The sequence below is a fragment of the Aquarana catesbeiana genome, linkage group LG02 (genome assembly GCF_042186555.1).
Source record: "Aquarana catesbeiana isolate 2022-GZ linkage group LG02, ASM4218655v1, whole genome shotgun sequence".
In the NCBI taxonomy this organism is placed as follows: Eukaryota; Metazoa; Chordata; class Amphibia; order Anura; family Ranidae; genus Aquarana; species Aquarana catesbeiana.
The window spans coordinates 399,191,071-399,206,677 of NC_133325.1; the positions used below are offsets into that span (position 1 = coordinate 399,191,071).

Consider the following 15,607-nt stretch of genomic DNA (forward strand, 5'->3'; position numbering starts at 1 on the left):
ATGTACAGCAAAACAAGGCTATAAAGAGAAGACAGAAAGACCCAAACTTCTATGTTGCGTATTTATGACGAACCACCAAGTACAGTTATAAGACAATCCTTCCTGTTATGCAGTTCTGTAATGCAGTTACATAGAACCAACAGAGAAAGAACACAAGCAACCTACAGCATTGCGTTTTTCTGAAGTGCCATAAGGTAAGGCAATATGAAACAGAAAGCACCAACAAGCTTCAATGTTGAGTACTTCTGCTGTGCAGCAACATAAAAACAAACAACAGACAGCCTTTACAGCTGCGATCTTTCTGGTCTACTGCAAAATAAGGCAATAACTCCACAATGAGTATTCCTGCAGCATTGCAAAACCTGAACCAGAAGGGACAGATAAGCTTAGGGTTCCCACACCCGTGCGACCCAACCTGCCACTTGGGACTGCAAGATGCATGAGAAGTCATACTATGGCTTCCAAAGGGTATCATTCGTGACTGTGCGACTCCAGGTCGCAGCGTATCCAGCAGTCCCTGCTTACGGAACCACAGACCTCAAGATTACACAGGTCGCAGGAAAAGCAGTTTTCGGGTCGAACAAACAAGGGGTCCCCATGCTGTGGCTCCCTGGAGGAGTGCAGCCAACAACCCCCTACTGTGTATACCTAAGAAACAGCAAGGAAGATCAATGAGAAACACCACTTACTGCTGTGCCTTTCTGATATACGGACGATAAGTCAGTAAATATAGGACATACAGGACACAAACAATGTTCAATCTTTGAGTATGTCTGATGTGTAGCATATACCAATACTGAGCAGAGATGTCATTACCCTCAATGTGTCTCCCTGCTGAGCAGCAAAAACAAATCAGAAAAAGACAAACAACCTTCACCGTTGTGTCCTTTCTGATATGCAGCCAATAAGGCAGTAAACCTTCAATTTTGTATGTGTCTGATGTGCAACAACAATCTTGAATAGAGATAGCACATCCATATTCAAGTGATTTGGCATGTGACTCAACATGTCAAATCGCATGCCTAAAATTGGCAGCCATTGCCGTTAATAGCACTGTCTGAATCAGCCCGGGCCACTTTGTGGTGCTGCACTGATTACCAATAGCAGTATGTGTACTACCCCTGGCACAGGTTCAATTTTGTATTTTCCAACAAAATCAGGACCATCCGTCATCACTGCTGCCTTTCTGATAAGCAACCAATAAGGCAGTAATACAGGACCCACAGACAAACCTCAATCTTGTATATGTCTTATGTGCAATAATATAACAGTTCTGAATAGAGATAGCACATCCATATTGAAGTGATTTGGCATGCAACTCAACATGTCAAAGTCGCATGCCTAAAATCGGCAGCCATTGCTGTTAATAGCGCTGTCTCAATCAGCACGTCACTTTGTGGTGCTGCACCGATTACAAATGGCAGTATGTGTACTACCCATGGCACAGGTTCAATTTGTATTTTCCAACAAAATCAGGACCATCCAACTTCACTGCTACTTTTCTGATAAGCAACCAATAAGGCAGTAATACAGGACCCACAGACAAACTTCAATCGTGTATATCTCTAATGTGCAACAATCTAACAATTCTGAATAGAGATAGCACATCCATATTGAAGCGATTTGGCATGCGACTCACATGTCAAATCGCATGCCTAAAATCGGCAGCTATTGCCGTTAATAGCACTGTTTGAATCAGCACGACGCCACCTTGTGGTGCTGTACCGATTACCAAAGGCAGTACATGTACTACCCCTGCCATCAATCTTTCCTGCTGCCTTTCTGATAAGCAACCAATAAGGCAGTAATACAGGACACAAAAACCCCACAGACAGACCCCAATCTTGTGTAGGTCTGATGTGCAGCAATATAACAATTATGAGCAGAAATGTCATCACCAGACTCAATGATGTGCGTTTCTGGCGTGCGGCACAAAACCAGAAAGTACAGACCACCTTCCCTGTTGTATTTTCTGATCTGTAGCCAAACAAAGCAGTACCTTTAGGATATAAAGGACACCCAACAAGCTTCAGCAGAGAGGTCACAAATCTCAAAGTGTACTTTAGTTGTGCAACCAAACACCCCAGCAAGGACAAACCTTCACTACTGAGGTCTACTGGTGAGCAGCCAAGAAGGAGTCATGGTGTATCCCTTTATGAAATAACCAAACAGGAGCAAATTATTTCATAGGCATAGCCTGGGCTGTAGATACTAATCCTTCAACACCAGTGAAGGAACCAATCCTAAAATGGTTGGACACCTTACTATAGTAGCTGTTGTCCTACCTTACCTCCGTAGATTGAGCAAACGCTAGCCAGCTCATACACAGGTGGGGCTGATCAGTAAGTCTCAATGAGCCCAGCCCTAGAGACCAATATAAGACCTCTAAAAAGGGTGGTTACCAATTTAGCCTGGAGGTAAATAGCCACCTGCAGCCCTTAAAGAAGCAATCATATAGCCATCTAGCTCTTGCATATGTTTGCACAGAAAATCCTTAATCAAAGGATATAGGAAAAACGATTTATGGTAAATCGCTTTTAGATCTGTCACTGAGTGGACTGTAGCCCAAACCAACAAAAAGGTTTTTCTTACCCCCTGAATTAAAATATAACCACAATGTAAGAGTGGAGTGGGAGGTTGGAGCTTATGAAAAGTTACCCATAGCAAGCAACCCCCAAAAGGAGGATCTGTCACAAGGGAACCCCTACTGTGCCACACAGAAGCTTGGTCCCTGCCACATTGTTGAAAGTTAGGTCAGCTTTTAAGCATCTTGGAGCAACTTTAAGCAGATTCCTAGCAGCTGGGCTAATAGGGCCAGATAACCTAGTGCACCTGCTGAGCAAGGGAGCTTACTCCTGAATCCTCCAACCATTGCACCATTAATAACTTGTTCAGTGGTATACCTGGCCAGTAAGGAACTCTTTGTTCTACCAGGACACCCTCTTTGCTGTATTCACCCCTACTAATGTACCACAACCGGGTATGTAGGGAGAGGCTGGCAACCTACTGTTGTGATAACCACAGTGTCTCTGCTATAAGAGGAAGCTGTGGCTGGTGGTTTTTAGCAGTAGCTTCTGGGCTATTTTGTTATGGAGACCCCAGGTCCTGCACTGCACCACTCAGTAAATACAGGTGGAAGGGGAAAAAATGCCTTACCTACCTCTTTCCCATCTGAGGTGGTTTAGGCACTCTCGCTCCTCTGCACCACTTGTCCACCATACAGCATCTCTGATGTAGGAGGGAGCTGTGGCTGGTGTCTTTAGCAAAAGCTTCTGGGCTATTTGAATCCAGACCCCAGGGGAGATTATCTCAAATGCCCAGAAACCATCTGGCTGGGATTGGGGATTTTTGACTCACCGTTGTCGTCTTCCCCTTTTTCCACAGCCACCAGGCTTGCTTTTCCATCCTTATGGTCCACACGCAAGGAGGATAGCCGCCAAAGTGCCCCCCCCCCCACAACTGCTGTCCCCTTAGGGAGCTGCAAGGTTAGGCTGTGTCCTGCTCTGTCCAGTCAGTATATACACATGGGGGGGGGGGGGCAATGCCGTACGTTCCTCATTCCCATGAGGTGGTTTAGGTAGACATTCACCATAGTAAACTAGTGCCTCCTCGAAAGGAGGATGTGGGCGCCTGCTCCTGCTGACTCTCAGCCTTCCCTTCTGGGTAAGAACGCGGGTCGTTCAGGCGGTGCCCTCCCCAGCAGCCCACGCGAGCTACCAGGGACCCAGGAGTCAGGGGATACGATCCCCCTGGAAAGAACCGACGGCCAGCACCCCCATCTGAAAGGGCTTCCGGACAGGTAAGGGGGGGGGGGGGGAGACAGGATAAAGGCCCCTGAAGTTCTGGGGACACCACTGTACCCAGGGGCCTTCAGCTCTCAGGGGGGCTTTCCCAGTTTCTGCTGCCCCCCCTGAGGAAAGGATGGGGAACCCCCCGGGAAGGATAAATATATCCCGCCAGACCCAGAGGCTTCCCAGGCATTTGGTCCGGCTCCCAGGGGGAGACCACCAGCCCCAGGCTTCGGTCATTTGGAAAAAAACAAACAGTTTTACCGTGTAGGGAGAAACACAATCAAAAAACTGAGGATCAGGGGGAAGGGTGTGGACTTAAAACAGCTGTTGATTGATTGTGTTTCCTGTGGGGAGGAGCCTCTCATCTCTCAGGTGTGCCGTCCTGGAAGATGACTTGAGAAAATTGCATTTGAAAGACCGCTGCACAAGTACAGTGTGACATAAAATATTGCAACAACCGCTATTTTATTCTCTAGGGTGTCTACTAAAAAATATATATAAAATTTATAATATATATAATTTATAAAAATATAGATCATAATATATAACTTTTTTTTTTTTTTTTTAGAATCATGGAGGGAGAGACATTTTATATATACTGAGAGAGGGACAGACATTTTATATATATATATTGAGAGAGGGAGAAAAATTTATATATATATTGAGAGAGGGAGAGACATTTTATATATATATATATATATATATATATATATATATATATATATATATATATATATATATATATATATATATATATATATATATATATAAAATGTCTCTCCCTCTCTCAATATATATATAAAATGTCTCTCCCTCCCTGATTCTAAAAAAAAAGTAAAGCTGCTCACGTTTGCTCAGTGCTGAATCATGCAGCTGCAGTCACGCTTGTCCCTGGGACTTTTGTGAAGAAGATTACTTACCTGACCAATCACATTCTTCTGCTGAGTGACGTCAGCACGCTGGCTCCGACGGCCTCCCCTCCGCTCTGACACAGGGAAAACATGCCGGGGACAACATCGATCAGTGTGCGGAGGCACGGCGCGCGCTTTTCAGCTTGATGGTCAGAATCGCACAAATACAGACTTGCGATCGCGGCGGGTGGAGAATCGTGATAACGATTCTCATCGATTAATCATGCAGCACTAATATATATGTGTATAGAGGTATGTAAATTGACAGCACTATACAAGTACCTGTATTAGTAGAAATAATCTCAAACTTACTGTTACTGGTCTTAAATGCTAACAGAGCAATCTGTAGCAAAATCCAGTGACCAGGCATTGACCTGGATCATGGTTGTCCTTGACGAGCTACAGAATCTTCCAATTTCAGAACCCAAACACAAACTCTAAATTAGTACAGTGGATGCCTGCATGGGCAAAGTTCATGTTCACATTCAATAGTAATCTTGTGTAAAAAAAAAAAATGAAACTTGCTACTTTTTAAAAAAAAAAAAAAAAAAAAAAAAGGATAAGTTCACCTTTCATAACATGTTACACCCATATTCAGGGAGTAATATGTAACATGTTATAAAAGCACCGCCCCGATCCCCCGCTCTGACTGCTAGAGGAGGATCCTCTCTCCCGCTAGCTGTCAAAATGTGAAACTCCGCCGGGGCGCGTCACTCACTCACAGTGTTCTGTGAATGGAAAACGACAAGTCTGCTGCTAAGGCTGTAGTAGGCTTTGTAGTTCTCAATGGACTACCATGGAGCTCTGGTCATTTATTGATTCTTCCTGTCAGAGTTTAATGGCCTGCCCATACAAGGTATGAGCAAGCAAATACAATGACAGGTCTGCAGAAGTCTTGCATAGCATCAACGATCTGCTGATCGCAGGTGCAATGCTCTTTAGGCTTCCTCAACAAAAAATAAATGCATATTTTTTTACCTGCAAAAAAAAAATGTGCATTTATTATTTCTTGTAAAAAAGGTGAACTTATCCTTTAAGCATTTTTAGTTTCAGTTGTGGACACATGAACCATGCCACAGTGTAGATCCCATAAGCAAGCCATATAATAACAATTGTGTTTATACTACTTTTTAAAGGGAAATATTGTGCTTTAGAAAATAATTATTCTTCTAAAAAAAAAAAAATAATAATAATAATAATAATAATAATAATAATAAGTACTTACCTAATTACACTTCTCTTTAACATATTTAGCACAAGCCACAGAATCTTTAAAATAAATACTATGGAAAGAACAATACAACATACCTTAGTTGCTGCTCTTTGTTGGCATCCTGCTCCAAAGCATGAAAATCCACAGACAGCAGGGCTACAATGGCATTCACAGCCTCCACCCCAGATAGAAGCCGTAGAAGTAGTTTCTTGTCTTGAGCCCAGCTCTGACTTTGGTCTGCTGGGGCACATAAGGCCATGCGAACCAGACATGGAAGCAAAAGCCTTAGCTCTGGATCTCTCAAGGCAGCCAAGCGCACTACATCCACCTTCTGCATTGCTTCAAATGCACACGGGCTGACATACTGAAGACCAAAAGTCTCACTCATTTTCTGATGTCTTAATATTAAAAAAAAAAAAAAAAAAAAAGAAAAAACACAAAACAAAAACAAAAAAAAACAGTTAGCCTTGTTAAAATGCACAATGCTTAACACAGAATTGGATAGAAAACACTGTTCAGTCTGATGCCAGCCAGTAATTTGACCCACTTTCAAACAGCTTCAGATCACAGAAGTGATTAAACAAACCAAGGCAACGTACCTTAAAGGATCAAGAATGAGACTCTTTATTTTTCAGGGGGGGAAAGGGGGGGGGGCACTGCCTTCCCAGGTTCCACCATCCCACTGGAGAGCCAGGGACTGAACTCTGTGATTCTGGCGGCTGACCACAGAGTTGACCGAGGACCTGAATGTCCCCTGTCATTTATATGGTCTAAGAAATCGGAACCAACAGGTATTTTGTCACTTACGGTTTCAGCTAATGTTAACCGGTCTTTACTGGCCTGTAAAACTATCGGACTGAACTGATCTTGGTTTGATCTGATGCTTTTAAGAGCATCTATTAGACCCCAGATCTCTCAGTAAAAAGGACCTGTCACTGCCCATGCTATCACAAGAGAGGTTATTCATCCCTTGTGATAGCAATAAAGTTTATAAAAAAAAAAAAAAAAAAAAAATTTTTTAAAAGTACATTAAATAAAATAATTTTTACATTTTCTTAAAGTGCCTCCATCCCCCTGTGCTACCTTGCGCACAAAGGCAAGTACAAAAGTCAGTACCGCACACATAAAACAATTTTCGTTTGAAAAACTGCCACGCAAATGGCGTGCAATATATATATATATATATATATATATATATATATATATATATATATATATATATATATATATATATATATATATATATATATAGTCCAAGAGGTTGCTGCACTTAAAAACTTCTTTGCTTTATTTTACAATATCTTCAGGAGAGATTTACAAAGCAAGTATAATCCTTTCAAGCAGTATCAAAGGCAACAAATGCCTACACAGTTTCAGACATGAGTAGATTCAGATATGGATGGATGATGTTTCGGGCTAGTCAGCTTACGCCCTTCCTGAGATCCATTGAAGCACATCTGAAGGTTATATTCCAATCATTCATTTAAATACAGGTTTAGTGAAGTACTTCACATATGGAATCAATATGGCTAATTAGTTCAAATCGCATACGTGCCGTGATCAGAGACTTAACGAAATAAAAAACAAACTTACTAGTAGAAGATACCCACAAGCTTTAGTTAATATCAATTACTCTAATACAGATTATAATAGATCACCCCGAAAGGAAAACAAGAGAATCCCCTTTATTATGCAGTATCATCCCTTCTCCAACAAAATCAACCAAATTGTCAAAAGACATTGGAATCTTTTAAGATCCAGTTACCCCATGGTACAGGAATTCTGGAATCCACCCATGTCCTCCTATAGAAAAAGTAGAACGATACGAGATCGATTGATTAAATCTGATCAACCTGTGGCTGCAGCAGCCAAACTAACCTTTCTGGGACCAAAAAATCTGGGATTGTATCCCTGCTTGTAATGCATACAATGTAACTCTATGATTAAATGTAAATACTTTACACATCCACATAGGGGTTTCAATAACCCCATACGGGGTTACTATACATGACAATCCTCATATGTAATTTATGCCATAAAGTGTCCGTGCGGTTTAGTTTATGTAGGGGAGACTACACAAAAAATAAAAGACAGGATAGCGAGACACAAATACTCAATACGAGATAAACTAACCCAATTACCGTTGGCGAGACACTTTTTGGAATTTGGCCACAATGTATCACAATTAAAATATATGGTCCTAGAAGGTATTGAGAAAAATAGGAGAGGGGGCAACCGTGAATTGATTCTAAGAAAAAGAGAAGTATACTGGATACATTTTTTAAATACTATTGCTCCATATGGCTTAAATGTTGATTTGGATCTTTATTTATTTGTTTAATTGTTGGAATAAGCATTTAAAAGTAGCCAGATAAAATAACTTTATGATGGGGATATCTTTTTGTTTTTGCTCATGAATGTACCATTTCCCTGCATTTTTATAGGTATTCTGAATATATTAAAATGCGAGTGAGGAGATTGAGAGATTTGACACCTGCTGCTTATCCTTGCTTTAATGGCATGTTATAGATAAACATATGCATATATAGATGTTAAATGGTATGCAATTTGAACTAATTAGCCATATTGATTCCATATGTGAAGTACTTCACTAAACCTGTATTTAAATGAATGATTGGAATGAAACCTTCAGATGTGCTTCAATGGATCTCAGGAAGGGCGTAAGCTGACTAGCCCGAAACGTAATCAATCCATCCATCCATCCATCCATCCATCCATATCTGAAACTGTGTAGGCATTTGTTGCCTTTGATACTGCTTGAAAGGATTATACTTGCTTTATAAATCTCTCCTGAAGATATTGTGAAATAAAGCAAAGAAGTTTTTAAGTGCAGCAACCTCTTGGACTTTTTTCTATATACAAGGTCGGTGGGAAGACCTGATTGCTGGCACTAAACTGTAAGGAGAGTGCAGTTCTCCTCTACAAGTGTGTGTATATATATATTTATGGTTCTAAATTTTCTATTAAGAAAAATGCCACATTCAAAAAATAAGGGGTATTTCTGTTGGATCATGTAGCAAAAGGATGTAGACAGATTATGTTCCCTGTTCACACCACAATGCTACATTGAGGTGTGTTGTGTTAAAATGCTGCATATCTCATTTTTACAAAGTGCACCTTACCGCATGTCAACCCAATGGCAAGGAAAGAAAAAATGTTTTTAAGCAGTTTGACCCTCCCAGTGACCTGCAGCCCTCTTGGAGAAGCAGTATGTTTTTGAGAAGGTAAGAGTGTGTTTTTGGAGCAAGCATATCATTTTGACAGGCTGTAGATATTACCTAATTTTGTCAGCCAGGTGCTGCAGCACAAGGAGATGCATAATCAGTTTGATAAACACTATAAATGATAGGGAAAAAAAGTCCCTGATCTGGCATCAGATTGCAGAGAAATATACCCCAATTGATAACATTCTTAGCAACTGGCCATGTTTTCTTTTAGCTGCATTTGACTTGATTCTGAGTCTGTTTTGTCGTTTTTTTTTTTTTTGTTAGTATGTAAACTATAGTCCACCATAAAAAAAGAAAAAAAAAAAAAAAATAGATAACCATAAACTAAAAAACATGATTGCCACAGATATGTAAACAAGTATTCGAGGCTTGGTAATATATAAAGTTAAAGGGGTTGTAAACCCTTGTGTTTTTTCACCCTAATGCATCCTATGCATTAAGGTGAAAAAAACACCTGGCAGTCACTGGCCCCCCAGCCCCCCGTTTTACATACCTGAGCCCCTTCGTCTCTTCATCGGGGACGCGCTGTCCCTCTCTTCACGGGGTCCCGGCTCTTGATTGGATAAATTGATAGCAGTGCAGCCATTGGCTCCTGTCGCTGTCAACCAAATCCAATGACGCGGGCGCTGGGGGGCGGGACCGAGACCGCCATCTGTGTCTGTGGACGCAAATGCTGGACTCGGTGGCGTGCCCGCAAGGTAACCCCCTCGGGAGAGCACTTCTCCTAGGGGGTTACCTGATGCAGGGAGGAGCCGTGAGAGCCTCCGGGGGACCCCAAAAGAAGATGTTCGGGGCCACTCTGTGCAAAACGAGCTGCACAGTGGAGGCAAGTATGACATGTTTGTTATAAAAAAAAAAAAAAAAAAAAAAAAAAAAAAAGAGAAGATACTTTACAATCACTTTAATAAATTACTAATTTTGCCAAGTTATGTATTATGTACTATTTCCATTCTTAGGCCCCTTGAACACTGGGGCGCTTTGCATTCACTACTGCGCTAAAAATAGAGCCTGCAAAGCGCCCTGAAACAGCCGCTGCTGTGTCTCCAGTGTGAAAGCCCGAGGGCTTTCACACTGGAGCAGTGCGCTTGCAGGACGGAAAAAAAAACTCCTGCAAGCAGCATCTTTGGAGCGGTGAAGGAGTAGTGGATTCACCGCTCCTGCCCACTGAAATCAATGGGGCAGCGCGGCTATACCGCCGGCAAAGCGCCGCTGGGCGGTTTTAACCCTTTTTCGGCCGTTAGCGGGGGATAAAACCACCCCGCTAGCGGACGAATAGCACCGCTAAAAATAGCATTGTTTTACCGCCGATGCACCCACCACCCCAGTGTGAAACCGGCCTTAGGGTTTATATAAGCATTGACACATTTACTATGCATTTTATACATGAATTGTTTCCAAAACAGCACTCAGAATTATTACAACGTAACCTGATCATTTGCTCGTTATAATAGTTTCCAATGTGCAAAGTGTTGCCTACCTGACAGTTTAGATACAATCTTACATAACACAGAAATAGGACCGAAGCACCTTGTCCTTATGAAATACATTTATTTCAAAAATTTAATACAAACAAGACAGGTACATTTGTCTTTTATTCATCTTGCAAGAACCTGTCTTGTTTTTATTACTTTTTGTAATAAACGTATTTCACAAGAACAAGGCACATCTGTCCTATTTTTATGTCGTGTGTGCAATAATAATAATCTCCCAGTCATGGACGTGAATTCCCTAATTTTATAGATTTCTTTGATATATTCTGGTTGGGAGGGAGAGGACTGGTGAAATCTGCCAGCGCTTTTAGTTTTGTGTGATAATCATAACTACTGAACAAGCTTTAAAAATGTCTTCTCCCTCTTATATAGACGAAACAATCCCGTCACCCAGTTAATAAGAGACAATCCTATACAATCTGTCAGTGTAACTGACCCATGCATTACGTGCACACAAAAAAAAAAAAAAGGGGGGGGGGGGGGATTACATATTTTGGGAACAAATTGCCATCATGGGTAACATGACCAATCAGACAGGTTGGTTCTATTATTGAAATTTCTCTATTCAGTGTCCCTCTGCTACTTAGATCACTTTAACCTTATAGAGAATCGCCAACAGAAAAGAACAATATTAGGATTATGACTGTAGCTGCAGTCATGATCATGATACAACCAATTCAACACTTTTTATTTAATTTTTTCAGAACCACTTGAAGACCAGGCCTTTTCTGGCACATTTGTTTACAAGTTTAAATCCGTATTTTTTGCTAGAAACTTACTAATAACCAAACATTATAAATCGTTTACATATATATGCAAGACTTACATATGTGTTCAATTTTGCATGCGAACACGGAGGGATGGGGGCGCTTTACTTTTTTTTTTTTTTTTTTTTAACACTTTTATTCCTATTACAAGGAATGTAAACATCCCTTGTAAAAAAATAAGGATGACAGGTCCTCTTTATGAAGAGGTTTGAGATCAAAGACCCCAAATCTTTTCCTTACCTTTATCTTTTACTTTAAAAAAAAAAAAAAGTTTACTTCCACCCCAGACTCAAATTGACATGATGTCACTTCGGTCCTCCAAAGCCATATAGGTGATTAAAAACGCTTTTAAGAGAAAGCCAGCCGCTGGCGAAAAAAAAAAGCAATACCAGGGTTATGGCTCATATCCTCAGAAATAATCCAAGTAATCCACAACATATATATATATATATATATATATATATATATATATATATATATATACACACACACATACATACACATATATATATATATATATATATATATATATATATATATATATATACACATATATACATACATACATACACACGTATTGCGGTCAGGGCAAGTGGTTATATAACAAACTTGTTATACTTTCCTGCACTGTGCAATGATTTTGTGCAGAGCAGCCCCGATCTTCTTCAACTCGTGTACCCCACTGGCTCCTCCTCTCTGGTGTGTGCCTCCACAGAAAGCCACTTTCAATGGGAGCACTTGTGTGGGCTTGCTTCTGAGCCTCGCTGTCTGCGTCTATAGACACTTGTCACTGGCTTTGACTGGCAGCAGCGGGAGCCAGTGGCACCCACTGATGCCTAAATATTTTTTACCCTAATGCATTAAAGCGGCTGTAAAGATTGTTATTTTTATAATAAAAAAAAAAAGCCAAACATGTTATATTTACCATCTCTGTGCAAGAGGTTTTGCACAGAGCAGCCCCGATCCTCTTCTTCTGGGGTCCCCCTCCAGCGCTCCTGGCCCCTCCTCTTCATCAGGTGCTCCCCACAGAGAGCCTCTTTCCATGGGGGCACCCGTGCGGGTGTGCACAGCGTGGCCCTGAACATCCTCTTCTGGGGTCTCCCGGCGGCTCCTCCCCACATCAGATAACCCCTAGGAGAAGCGATCTCCCGAGGGGGTTACCTTTCGGGTGCGCTCCCGAGTCCAGCATTTGCATCCATAGACAGGAATGCCGGACTCGGCCTGCCCCCGTCAATGGATTTGATTGACAGCAGAGGGAGCCAATGGCTGCACTGCTATCAATCTATCCAATCAGGACACGAGACACCGGCTGGAGCTGGTGTGCTTATTCCCATCATGCAAATTTCGGGGCTCAGGCAATTATAAGGGGGGCTCTGCTGCATTAAAAAATGACTTTTGGAATCACCATGGGGTGTCTACTTTCCAAAAAAGGGGGCATTGGGGTTTGTACTGTTCTAGCATTTTTTTAAATGTTTTATGACAGAAAGTAAAGTAAACTAATTATATTCCTACATTTTCAATATCTTTTTTTCCCTTTATACGGTAAAACGTTAAACTGTGTATTTTAAATACCACCTCCTTTGGGTACACTGTGGCATGACAGAGTAATTGTGAAAGTGTCAGAGCAGTGACACCTGGAAATGGGCTGGTAATAAAGGGGCATTACATGCTGCTATGGAAGTGGTTAATCAGAAGCCAGTAGCATCAGCTGGACATTATCCTTCCACATGTTCCTTCCCAGAGATCACTCTCCAATGCTCACTCTTACTGAAGAGCATGCAGGCAGACACGAGAACAGCAGACTGTGCCAATTAGAAGCCAGGCGGGACGGAGTACAGGTACCTGAGATGCCGTAGAGACAATGAAGGAAAGGTGCAGGCGACGTCCAGCACACTATGGAATAATCCTTCTGACACGGAGACTCCCGAAACTTGGCCCACACATCATGCAACCATAACACAGTCTGCTCGGACTTCACCAATACTAGAGCTTATCCCAGCACACTACCGGGCGGTACTAGCATTACACTCGGAACCTTTGTCTCCTAATCAGATGCCGGAAAAAGGGGAAGCAGACAGAGAGCACACTTCCGTCCATCGTGCATACAGCCCCGCCTACGCTTCAGAAGACGATGCGAGTGCAGAGTCTGTGGATGGGGTGGTGCATGAAGTAGTAGTAAGCTGTGAGCAGACATGAGAGTGTACACTGTGGTATCTGTAGAAGCATTGCTCCATTTATTTGTGAGCTAATTGTGTGAGTTCATCAGTAAACTACCAACCGCATGTGACCTAGGGGACTTTTTCTTGTATTGTCTTCACTCGTTTATATGGAAACAGAGCATTGTTTGTCCGTTCATTGCTGGCCAGGAGCGTTGTGCTCAGCACGCCATTGCCTTTAGGCCCCTTTCACACTGGGGCGGTTTGCAGGTGCTATTACGCTAAAAACAGCGCCTGCAAACCGACCCGAAACAGCCGCTGCTGTCTCCAGTGTGAAAGCCCTGAGGGCTTTCACATTTGAGCGGTGCGCTAGCAGGACGGGGAAAAAAGTCCTGCAAGCAGCATCTTTGGAGCGGTGTATACACCGCTCCTTCACCACTCCTGTCCATTGTAATCAATGGGACAGCGTGGCTATACCGCCGGCAAAGCACCTCTGCAGAGGCACTTTGCTGTGTTTTTTAACCCTTTCTCGGCCGCTAGCGGGGGGTAAAACCGCCCCGCTAGCGGCCGAATACCGATGCTATAGCGGTGCTTTACCGCCCCCGCCCCAGTGTGAAAGGGGCCTTAGAAACTGGAGTCAAGCCATCAGACATTTGCAAATCAGTGGTCTTGCTATCAGACAAGCTTTTTGGGTTGAATATTCAACACAGAAAAACTAAATATAACATAATGTAATATATAAAATAATGATTACACAGAGTTGTCACACATACATCACCCTCTCCAACATTTAAAATATGGTATGATTTTACTGTGCAAATTTAAAGATACAGAGCCCCACATATGAACCCATTGGCAACAAACTGCCATTTTCCCCATTCCGTCTTTCGGGACAGCACCATAGAGAGAGACCTTGGCTCCTCCCATCTCAGGAAACACCGCCTTAAATTTCAACATTTAAGCCTCACTGTCCCGCCGGCCCCTCAGTTCTGGTGTTTCCTCCGGTGGGGAGACACCGCTAAGGGGCCAGGGGCTAAAACAGCCAGGGAGGCTGAGGCTAATCATTTCTTGAGCGGAGGGGGGGGACCAACGTCTCTCTCTCTCTCTCTCTCTCTCTCTCTCTCTCTCTCTCTCTCTCTCTCTCTCTCTCTCTTTCTTTCTTTCTCTCCTACCCTGCATTCTGAGAGGCTAGTGAGCCCGGGTACCTTAATGGACTGCACATCGCACTCCTCCAGCTTCTCTTGGCGAAGCAGTAAAGCTGGAGGGGTCCGCTTTCTTCTGCCCAGGGGTGGCATAGGGCTGAGGTACTAGAGGCCGCCCTGCACTATGCAGCCAGCGTGGGAGATCTGAGCGCTGGGTCGGAGGGCGGTGACGTCAGTTCCGGCGGGGGTCAGTGCTTCCGTCCAACCCACGCCTTCCGGTTCCAGCCACGGGGTTTGAAAGCGGACCATGCGCTTGGATGGTGCTGCCTCATCTCTGCTGTGGGGACAGCACACGGAGGCTAAGGAGACCACACCGATTCTCAGCGGGAAATGTCGGAAGCGGAGGCTTCACAAACTGCTCCTGGAGAATCCTGCATCAGCCACTCAAAGGTAAGAGGAACCCTGGGGTGGTGTTCCCTTACCACCTTCCTGTAAGCTCCACAAGTGTTTGTCTCCCTTGATGGTGGGGGGAAGGGATGTAACTGGGACCCTGGTGGTGGTTGGTCCTGGGAAGAGCACCCCTGGTGGCCCTCTGTGTAAAGTGCTGGTCGATGGGGTTTTTCTGACTGCTCTTCTTTTTATTTTGTATTTCAGAGCAAGTCCACGGAAAAAATTAAATCACCCCAAAGTTCCAAGAAAAAATGCCCTTCATGCAGAGCCACGATGGGGGAATCCTGGTCCAAACCACTCTGTAAGGAGTGCATAGAGGGGTTAGTGAAGGAACAGTCAGCGGAACAATGTACGGATATAGCAGCGTCCGTCAAGGAGCTTTCTAACACTGTGCAATCTTTTAAGACACTTTTTTCTAGTTTCCAGTTGCCACAGCCCC

General features: G+C 43.0%; 1 protein-coding gene across 1 annotated transcript in view; it reads right to left on the reverse strand.

Annotated features, from left to right (window-relative positions):
• INTS2 (integrator complex subunit 2) overlaps positions 1-13,505 on the reverse strand; it is a 123,668-nt gene extending 110,163 nt beyond the window's left edge. The window contains exons 1-2 of the mRNA XM_073615256.1: positions 13,263-13,505; positions 6,011-6,313 (exon numbers count right to left, since the gene is read on the reverse strand). Of these exons, the coding sequence (XP_073471357.1) occupies positions 6,011-6,303 (293 nt within the window). The 5' untranslated portion in view covers positions 6,304-6,313; positions 13,263-13,505. The remainder of the gene's footprint in view (positions 1-6,010; positions 6,314-13,262) is intronic.
• Positions 13,506-15,607: the final 2,102 nt, after the last annotated feature.